The 10,711-nt window shown below is 34.3% G+C and overlaps 1 protein-coding gene and 1 pseudogene across 1 annotated transcript; both read left to right on the top strand.

Moving 5' to 3' along the window:
* Positions 1 to 5,742, top strand: LOC112525066 (annotated as a pseudogene).
* A 1,926-nt stretch (positions 5,743 to 7,668) lies between these two features.
* Positions 7,669 to 10,288, top strand: LOC112525306 (lysM domain-containing GPI-anchored protein 2). Its single transcript, XM_025135382.1, has 4 exons — positions 7,669 to 8,412; positions 9,209 to 9,329; positions 9,405 to 9,595; positions 10,078 to 10,288. The coding sequence occupies exons 1-4, from the start codon at positions 7,749 to 7,751 to the stop codon at positions 10,176 to 10,178; spliced, it is 1,077 nt and encodes a 358-aa protein (XP_024991150.1). The 5' UTR covers positions 7,669 to 7,748; the 3' UTR covers positions 10,179 to 10,288.
* The last annotated feature ends 423 nt before the right edge of the window (positions 10,289 to 10,711 follow it).

Raw genomic sequence — 10,711 nt, 5'->3', positions numbered from 1 at the left:
ATGAGCAAGCTAAACTCATCAAACTTGGAATTAGACCCAACATTGAAGATTATCTCCCGACTGATTCCATTCAAGAACCTCTCAGCAAGCTTCAACTGTAATGTTTATCTCTCCCTCTCTAGGTGTTATGCAGGTGGCAGTGTGCATTACTTGAAAGTACTGCTATATCAACTGAGTCGTTATTTTGTTAGGCGCGAATTACTGGACATTTCACCCACATTGACGGAGGCAGTTGATGCAAGTATTATTTGTTTTTGGTTTCTATACTTTTACGTTTAAAGAAATTTTATATTATTGTCATGTTTATCATAAATTTTATACTTGCATTTGGTGGTTTGATGATAAACTGTGTCCCGTTTAAAGGATATGAATTTTCAATATATTGCATAATTTATAAACTCCAACTTGTTGCATGTTTAGAATTAGGACCATTTCACTTGGGAAATCTATTTTCTAATTCTTTATGGGGGGCAACAACATTTATCCTTTTGTTGGTCATGAACTAGATTTAGCCCCTTGGGATTGTGGCTATATTCTTTGAACTACAGTTATCTGTTTCCCATCGATGTAAGTATTGGGAGGTTTGGCATCATAGCTTGGGAATCAAAATTTAACTATTGCAGTTGAAGAGAAATCAATTTGCTCAATATCAATTTTTTATGGCTTTACAAAGACACCGCGTTTCAGGAACGGAGTGAAGAGCATAGTATAAACTCCCTTTCCAGCACAGAGGGATAATGCTTACACTAATTATACTTATATGAAAGAGTTAACTTCCTTCATTTGAAGTTTTGAACATTGCACCTCATGATATCCCTTGTCAATATGTCAGATTCTGGTGATAGTTTTAGCTGCTTGAGAACTAGCTTCATGGATTCTTCATGTAATTGTTCTGGACTTAAGTGTCATATTGAAATGCATCTAATAATGAGATACTCTCTCCATCCCATGATAATTAAAGAAATATCCATTTTGGGACGTCATATATTAATTATTCTCTCTGTCCCAAAAAAGTACAACAATTTTCATTTTTGGTTGTCCGGAAAAATTGCAATGGTTCATGTTTTAGCAAGATATTTCTCTTCAGCAATCGTTACAAGAAGTTGATGACTTTGCTTTTGATCTACAAATTTTCTCAATTTTGTCGTTGTTAAGGGGGCATTTTAGGTATTTGATTATTAGTCAAAAACTCTTGTGAAACAACTTGCCAAGCCAAAGGTTATTTTTTTTTTTCCCAAAATGGAGGGAGTACAATATTCCTTTTTCAGGAAAATATTGTAGCTAATATTACAAAGCATTTTTTCTACTGAGTTTGGTCGGCAAGATTTATCTTATTTCGAAAACTCAGGGAAACTTTAAGATGTTCCACCCATTCATCTTGATGGAAGGGTATCAAACACTTGTATTAATTCGCATGTCGTTTCAATTGTAAAAAATTTCTGCCTGAATGGTGGGAGTAGTAGTAATTACATAAAGAAATTGCCATGCTATGTTATCTCCTTCTTGTAGCTCTGTTGTACTATTCATAATCAATCTTATTGAAGAAATGTCATCCGTATGCATTTACATGGTAGAAGGATTTTCATTATAAACCAACAAAAGTTCCATTGTGCATGAACAGGACTCTTTCACACGATGTTTCAAGTCGAATCCTCCAGAGCCTTGGAACTGGAATGTGTATGTTCCCTCTGTGGTGTTTGGGAGTTGTAGTTAGATATGAAATTCTTTTTCCCGTAAGGTTAGTCTGTCTGCCACTTATTACATTTAACTTGAATTTTAGGTAGCTTATGCCCAAGGAGTGTTATATACTGTATTTCTTGTTATCACAAGAGATATATGAAATGCTAGTCTATTATTTACTGGCTATTGTTTTTTTTTTTTTGCCATTCTGCATGCGTTTGTTTCTTTCTGTATTCTGGTAGAGTGGTAGTGATATAATTATGTAAGATGTCTTCCACATTAATGATCAGAATAAACCAACTAGTTTTGTTGTCAAACCTGTGCAATATTGTCGCATTTACCTATTTTTATGTGGTCTATTATGCTTGAAACGGCAACATGTAAATAGGGTAACTTGACTCAAAACCCCAGAGGCATACCCAACACAACCATGTTCAATATTTCCAAACTTATCAACTGATGATAGTAGATCATTTTTATTTAAAAGGAAATCACAGGTATCAGATGGTAGTAGTTGAAGACAAAAGAATGCCCATGCTCATGTCTAACATTTACTAATAATCTCCTCTCTGATTTTTCTTTCTTTGGTCTATTGCTGAGAGTTCAATTGGATCCTTTTATGTGAACTTCATAGAGTTTTGACTGTTTCATATACATTTAATGGATCGCTGATGTCATGGTAACATGGTAACTGTAATTTTCTACTCTGCTTCTCAGAAAGTTACTTCTTTATGATGTCTGAGAGTTTACTGTGTTATGCATGTCGTGGGTCTCTGTTCTTCTTGTTCCTTTTGCAGGGTTTTAATTCTGGCACTAGGTTGGATAGTATTCCTTTCATCTTATATTCCTGTGCATGTGCTATTAAAAGGGCATGATCTGTTGAGGGAAAAGTTAGAGGTATGAATGATTTTTTTCACTTGATCTCGTATCTATGTAATGTGATCATCACAGAAGATGCTTATTCTTGGTTCGGACAAGGGAAATAAGTTCTTAATACTTGCTAAACACAGAAGCACTCATTAACCTTCTATTGCTGCATGTTCCACTGATTTGCAAAAAAGAAATTGTATGGATGTGAATTAGAATCAGTTAGAGATATGAGAAATTCATAGAAGCTCATTCTGATATGCTTTTGTTTTAGAGTGATTAGCTTTTTGGAATATCGTACTTGGCTTTTTGTTGCAACTAACCATTGTAGTTTTCAAGGACTAGCAATTATGGACAAATTGTGGAGATGTAAATGCAAGAAACTTGGCCCCCTTTGTTTGCAACTAAAGGCCTAATAGTATGGTTCAAGAAGTCGATGGCTTTTTATGTTTTATAAGACATGCCGGAGAAGAATCTAACCTTCTTTATCCGGATCTTGAGGAACTACATATATTTGGCCTTCTCACTAGTATTTGTCGAGTTAATGTGCAGCTTCTTTGTTGCATCATGAACTGGAGTTGTCAAGTACCATGGCCCTAGACCATGCGCAAGGCCTATCTTTCAGCATGCGTTTGAACTCGGATCCACTGTTTGCGCAATCGCAATCAAATACAATAAAATCTTTGTTGATGCTTTTTGGAATAGCAGAAAGTAAGAACGCTCTTCTGGAAGTTCCAACTTTATCTGTATTTATTTTTTATTTTTCTTTCGTTATGTCGTGCCATATTGTTCTCTGACTAGAGGATCCATTTCCTCCCTGGTAAATTTATTGCATTTCTCTGCAATTATTAGCATTATTCTTCAAGCTGGCCTTAAGAACACCGGGAAGTTGAGAGCTTTACCATGTGTAAAGCCTGTAACTGATTCTACTGGAACGATTTAAGAGTAAGATAATGACACTCAAGTACAATCGTAGGGAAAAAAAATGGTATTGAAAATGGTATTTATGTGGCTAGAAATGTGCTTATTTCAAGAATCGTTTCTAGGATTTTATATATGATTCATTCTGTAAATAGTTTAATTTGATGAACAAAAACTTGCATTGTGTAAACAGTTTTTCTAATGCATCTGGGCACCCATTTTGCAGACAATCCTTCACAACAAATCTATTGCAGCTCATGACATCATGGGCTGTGGTGTGCGATGTTTGGTACTTAAAACCCCAAAATATGAAGCCAGGAGAAACACCTATTGAATTCGCTGACTTGAAGTACACGGACTTTTACTAAAAGCGCCTCTAATATTTTTCAAGATCTACAAGCTGGTAAAATTTTGTTCTTTTTCTTGTACTTTGCATGCAGGGTGAGGAACATCATCTCTGTTCGTGCAGGCCATAAAATGGTTCCATGGGATGGATATTTGAAATACTCTCGACCTAGACCAAAACATAGGAAACGCAAATAAGTATAAATTTTGACCTTTTCTTTTTAAAGTTGTTATCATGTTCATGACTTCTAGTAGTATTTCAGTATTTGCATCGCGAAATTTTGATTTTAATTTACCAAAACGTCATTGGATACGAGTCCATTGTTCTAAAGTATGCAACTTTTTAAATTTGAAACTTTTAGTTTGTTTGATTTACGGGTTTATTCAAAAAGGGTCAAGTTTAGGAGAAAACCGTAAAAAATGAAAAACTAAGGAACACCCTGGTAACCGTTCATTTGGACGATATGCATATGTCCATAACATGCACACGCGCATAAAAACCAAGAAACAACTTCAATTACTTTTATGCACATGTGCATTCCGTCCAGATGAATGATTACCAAAATGTTCCTCAATTTTTCAATTTTTTTCTCTATTCAAAAATTATCCTATAAATGTTTACTCTTTTTTTATCTTATTAAAAGTGAAAACTGCAATAATTTTTTATTCTTCGAGGGTCCATGAATATATGATAATCTTGTTGGAATCTAGAATCACTTACTTGCTCTTAGGGAATGGGTTGGGTTGTAAATGAGTTGGGTTGGATGGGTTGAGACCATTTGAACAATCCAATCCAACTTGACCCAAGTATCCAACTTCTTTGGTTTGGAAAATAATAACCCATTCAACCCTCTTTAAATTTGTAAATCAACCCAACCCATTACATGTCGGTTTGGGTTGGACGGTTTTAAAAATATTTAAAAAGATTAGTGGTTGATATTTAAACACTAAAAAGTTTGTCTAATTGTCAAAACACATATTATGACGAAAACATTGAATTAAAATGATACTATCAATCAACGACCGTTTTCTACTTCTCCGATTCAATCAGCGATGTTTTTCTACTTCTCTGACTCTGATTTTGTCTTACCTTTGAGTTTGTTCATGTTGTTTACGGTTAAAAACAAAAGTTAGATTCACTGGAGTATTTGATTAGTAAGAGTCTAGAAAGACTACTTAATGGGCTAGAATATTAAATTGTTAATGGATTGTCATTCATGTGAGTACCTATTTGTGCATGTTAGTAGACTTTTGATAATTAATAATATGAATATTTTGATTATCATAATTTTGTTGGGTTTGGGAGTTCGGTTAGGTTTGACATCGCTCTAAACCGTAACCTATCCTACCCTCCTCTCATCGGTTTGTATATTTTATAAACCAATTAAACTGCGGGTTAGATTGGGTTGGTTTATATTTTGGGTTGGAATTTGAATAAACTTTTTGTGAACTCTTATTGCTCATAATTGTAATTACAAATAAATTGATGGGTTGGGAAGATCTCTTCATTTTGTCATTTTAGATGACGTTTATATTTTAGTATATATAGTTACTAGTTGAACATATCTCTCACACAGTATATATGTAATATAGTATTTTCATCATAACTTACCATATTATTCATCCGGAATAGAGATCTCTCGTCTTCAAATCCCATAATCCCTTTTTATCCCATCAATCACTTGAAGACACATAATTAATTCATTTAACATGACTTTATCTGATTTATGTTTTCATTCTCTCTACCTCTTGAGGAATTCCTCTGAATATTTTCCTTTTCCATATAAAACTACTTGTTTGTTATTGCAAAAAATTGGTTGTGGGTTTGTGTTCAAATTTTTGTATGTATGTATCAACAATTTGCATTTGAAATGGTGCAGGCAGCAAAGCTTTGCAGAGTCGGTGTTGCGTCGATTGGAAGACAAATAGACGTTAAAATGAGGATGCCATGTTAAATAAAACCGTTTGATTGTTAGTTAAATATTTAAGTTATTCTTTAATTGCGAAGAACTAGATCAAAATATATATGAAAATTGAAACCCTTTTTCGTCTAAGGATGTCTAATAAGGATTATAACTTTTTTTTTAAAGAAATCCGAAGTGAAAGTTAGAGTTATTTATCCATTACAATTATTTATGATGATCAGACTGTGTTGATTGTACTTGTAAGATTCAATTATTTCAACATATGAGTCATTTTGCATATATTTAGAGCGGGGAAGATTTTTGTTGTCTTTGTTTGGTGATGGACTCAACTTCGCTTGGACAATTCATCTCTTTTATTCAGATTTACATTCAATGATTGTTTTTCAGGAGGAGGATGGTACTTGTGACAAATTTTATTAATCACAAAACACGTATACGTAGCAAATCAAACAGAACCAGTAAATTATATTTGAGTAGTGGGGTCTACGAAGGGAGGGATGTATGTCGACCAAACTTTTTTCTAACAAAACTGTATGTTGGACCAAACAAATGGAAACAAACATATGGTTTTGTTTTAAGAATATATACATATGTTTTTGTACGACAATCCATGTTTTATTTTTGGGGTTGATTTAATAATGTTTTTATTTAATAATATATGAGAATAGGATTATTTTATTTTAACTTGATTAAAAAGAGAATGCTAATAAGATAATGTAATGGTAATTGGTAAATGGTTGGTCAACGTCAAAGTCAAAAAGTCTTGCTTGCATTTGGACTGAGAAAAGTCTTTGTCCACCTCCTTTTAACAAGATTATTAGATTAAAATAAAAATAAAAAAATATTTAAACTTAATACATATGATATGATATGATATAGGGTTAGGTTTTGGTTAAGGCTATACGAAATGTAAAATTAAGTAAGTATCTAAATAACCATTTATTTATATAGTAATTTTATGTACGTAAAACATACTCCATTATTTTCATGCACGAATCATTAATGTGTTATATTATTACTTATAAAACAATTGAGGAAGAAGTAGAATATGTTGACCGAGAAGGTTTTAAATGCATCCACTCCCGTCACATTGTTGACTAATACCATCAATTTTTTGTCATACAAAACTCTTTAATTTGATTAGTCACAACATGGACTAATACTTCCAAATACATGTTTGAAATTATATTTATTTTCCGAAAAATATGTGTTCAACTTTCTTTTGCTTTATGTTGGAAAAATTGGGGTTTTCCATTTTGGAGCATAATATTTGAAACTTAAATAACCTCAATTTATATAGATTATTGTAGTTTGATATTAACCTCCATAATATCTTCGTTTCGAGACATTGAACGTCAAAAACAGACTTCTTATAAATAAGAAATTAATCAACAAAGTAAGGTATTAGAAGAGAATGTAAAGTGAGTAAATGGCTATTTAAGTCATCCCACATAGAAGGAAGAGTAAAAAGAAAGAAGGTCTGTAAGTGGAAATAATTCATGGGATTTGTAAGACTTATAGCATCATGGCTCTCTCTTGCGTGCGCAAGGATGCAAATGTGAACCGCAGTCTCTTCCTTTTCTTATTGTTGTGTTAACTACCTACTGTCAAGGTAATATCTGTGTTAAATACAGGCCTTAACATGTTTTAGTACTTCATTCGTTCTTTTCATATGTTATCTTAACTTTATTCCTACACTACATAACTTTCAGCTCTCATTTATTTTATGAATTACGATACATAAATACTAACCATATCATCCTCGATTAAGACAATATATAAAGTTGTTTTTTAATTATGTGTCTGTCTATCTTATTATATGAATATCACATAATTAGGTATATTATATAATTTATGAAGCAGACGTCGTCTGTTGGGACGGAGTCAACGTTTTCCCATTTCAATTTTCCACTCCTCCTCTTTCCTTCCGCTTCCACTTCCTCTTCCTCTTCCGCCATTAATAATCCTTCCAAATCCTCTCATTCTACCCACACAGTTTCCTTTTTCGATATGGGGTTTCCCATCCTTACTCTCTCCTTCTTCTTACTCATCATCTCTTCTCTCTTCTCCCTTCAATCAGCTCAACAAACCTTAGGTTTCCGATGCACCAACACCTCCACCTCCACCTGCTACTCCCTCATCGACTACCAGCTTCCAAACACCACCACCCTCTCCTCCGTCCAAACCCTCTTCGAAATCAAAAACCTCCGCATCCTCCTCGCCGCGAACGATCTCCCCACCAACATCTCACAGAACCAGAACTTCCCTGCTTCCTCTATCCTCAAAATCCCCTTCCCTTGCTCCTGCCGTAACGGCACCGGAATCTCCAACCGCCGCCCCAACTACGTCGTCCTTCCTAACGACACCCTATTCCATATCGCCGCCGAGGTATTCTCCAGAGTGGTGACGTTCCCGCAGATCCAGCTTGTTAATAACATACCCAATGCGGATTTGATAATGGTGGGTCAGAGGTTGTGGATCCCATTGCCGTGTAGCTGTGATGATGTGGAGGGGCAGGCGGTGGTGCACTATGGACATTTGGTGCAAGCGGGGAGTACGGTGAGTGGGATTGCAGAGCAGTTTAATACCACGGAGAGCACGTTGCTGAATCTGAATGGGATGACGAGTCCTTCACAATTGCAAGCCAGTTCAATTCTTGATGTTCCTCTGAAAGGTAATAATGCGATTTTGATTCATCTGTTTTTATTCATTGTGATGTGAATACGAATTTGTCAAGGAAAAGGGCCATGAATTGATGCTTGCTTATTTGCTTCTGATTTTGATGATTAATTTAATATTTCATCAATCTTTTTCATGATTCTTAGGAGAAAGGTGTTGAAATAATTTATGATATCAAATATCATTTTGGAATGAGCACATAAAATAATTAAAAACCATCCACCAAACCAAACCAAACCGGGTTGAGATGTTTCATTTATCCAAGTATTGGTGTTGATTTTGATTTTGATGTCCAGGATTTCTTTTTTGTCATCATTAAAATATCCACGTTCAAAATTGAAGTGGGTAATTTCCCAATTGTGGTTTTTCTAATCATTAATTGATATGACTAAAATACCCTTTACATCCAACCACCTAATACTAATAGCATCATAATTTTCATTTCGTAAAGTCGTATGCTTTCATTTATTTTTGTAATTGTGATTCATATATTAATTGGAGGGCATTTCTGTACTTTTATCAACTCATCCCACATAGATAAGAAAAACTTCCACCATCGTCATGGTTTAAAGTTAGGATTCAAAGTTATTAGACCAACCTATTGCTTTGTGCTATGTGGTGTTACAAAAAAACCCACCTAGAATGTAAGGTTTACACGTATGCTGAATTTAATTTTTTTTAAGAAACAGAGAGATTGTTTCGGGACGAAACATATATGTAGATATTGTAAAATTTGTAGTCATTTTTAATCACCCAAAAATGCTAATGTTTCTTATGATTCTTTTTAACAGTTTGTACATCCATGGTGACAAGCAACTCTACAGACTACCCTTTACTTGTCCCAAATGGTACTTCCATTTATACCGCTAACAATTGTGTCCGATGCAAATGCAATGCTGCCAACAACTGGATGTAAGTCGAGTCGACATGCCAAACTCGAATCATTTTCCGTCAACTGTTGTCCAATTCTTATGGTCGTTATTTCAGATTGCAATGTGAGTCATCGGGGCTTACTTTGCCACGAGGACAAACTTGTCCTTTGACCCTATGTGAAGGCACCTCTGTCAGTTTGGGCAACATTACTTCAGGTCCTGGTTGCAACCGGTCAAGATGTGTGTACACTGGTTACGCGGATGGCCGCATCCACACTGCTATCAACCAAGAATCTACTTGTCCAGGTAATGATATTAAGTAAATTGTTCGACTTTTTTGTCAAATATCTAAAATAGCCTTCGTTTCGTTAGGAACAAATATTAGAACATGATAGTTGAAAATTCATACATCAATTTGTTTATAATGATAACGATTGCCAAACAAGTAACTTTTAATTTGGAACATTTTCAAGAAAAATGATAGGTGTTGGAGTCTACATCGGTTATATTTGAATCGTTTGTTCATGTTGTATAACGTATTACGATGCCCAAAAAGTGTTGTATAACAACTTTAGATATGACACTTTATTTGTAAATGAATTCAGTCTATTAGGACATCTTGACGTCCTATAAATTCAAATTAGTTGTAGTGAGACATGGGAAAGTGAAGGGTTTGGGACGATTTGTGCATGTCTATTGTCTAGTCCCCTCACATGACATGGGTTTATGTAATTGTAATTGTAATTGTATATGTAATGAAATTGAAAGTTGAATGGTGGTGTGAACAGAGGGGAATAACAACGACACGCCAGGAAGTGGGTGGAAAGATCGGAGACTAAGCTTTGTTGTGGGTGCATCATTGATGGCTGTCCATCTTCTGAGCATGTAGAGATTGATGAGATTTAGTTGTGGTATTATGTTTTATAATGATGTCATTTTGGTTTTATGTTTTGTATAATGTAATGGGACTGATGGTATTGGTATGGTATTAATATGAAAACAAAACCATTTATTAACATAAATTAGAATCATATAAATATTTTTATATTTTTTATTTTAATATATATAATCTTTGAAAACAAATTCAAAAAAAATAGAGATTGATTTGAGTTATGAATGGAGACATACTTATATATATATAATCATTTCATTTGAATAAAATGTTACATAAAATGAAGAGGGTCATTTGAACAACATGGCAAGTCTTGTCTTATTATGATGGTATCAAGAATTATGGGAATAACCATGAAAGTGGTGCTTGATTGGTTTGAGTTTAGTTCCAAAAGTCAAAAAGTATCAAGAGATCCAAGGTTTAAATTAAGGAGGAATAGAAATCCCTTTATGGTTCATATACGGTGATTCCGGACTATCTGTAAAGCAGGTGGTCGTCCTGGGATTAGTCGGTTTTCATAGCGGGTTGGA

This window comes from Cynara cardunculus (genome assembly GCF_001531365.2).
Source record: "Cynara cardunculus var. scolymus isolate 2C chromosome LG 13, CcrdV1, whole genome shotgun sequence".
NCBI lineage: Eukaryota > Viridiplantae > Streptophyta > Magnoliopsida > Asterales > Asteraceae > Cynara > Cynara cardunculus.
Note: the sequence above shows the minus strand (reverse complement) of the source record. Positions and strands in the feature narration are given on the sequence as shown.

Excerpts from the sequence above, each read along its gene's own strand:
- LOC112525306 (XM_025135382.1), top strand. The coding sequence starts at position 7,749 with ATGGGGTTTCCCATCCTTACTCTCTCCTTCTTCTTACTCATCATCTCT. Across the intron at positions 9,330-9,404 it reads AATGCTGCCAACAACTGGAT|ATTGCAATGTGAGTCATCGG; the intron begins GTAAGTCGAGTC and ends TCGTTATTTCAG. Across the intron at positions 9,596-10,077 it reads CCAAGAATCTACTTGTCCAG|AGGGGAATAACAACGACACG; the intron begins GTAATGATATTA and ends TGGTGTGAACAG.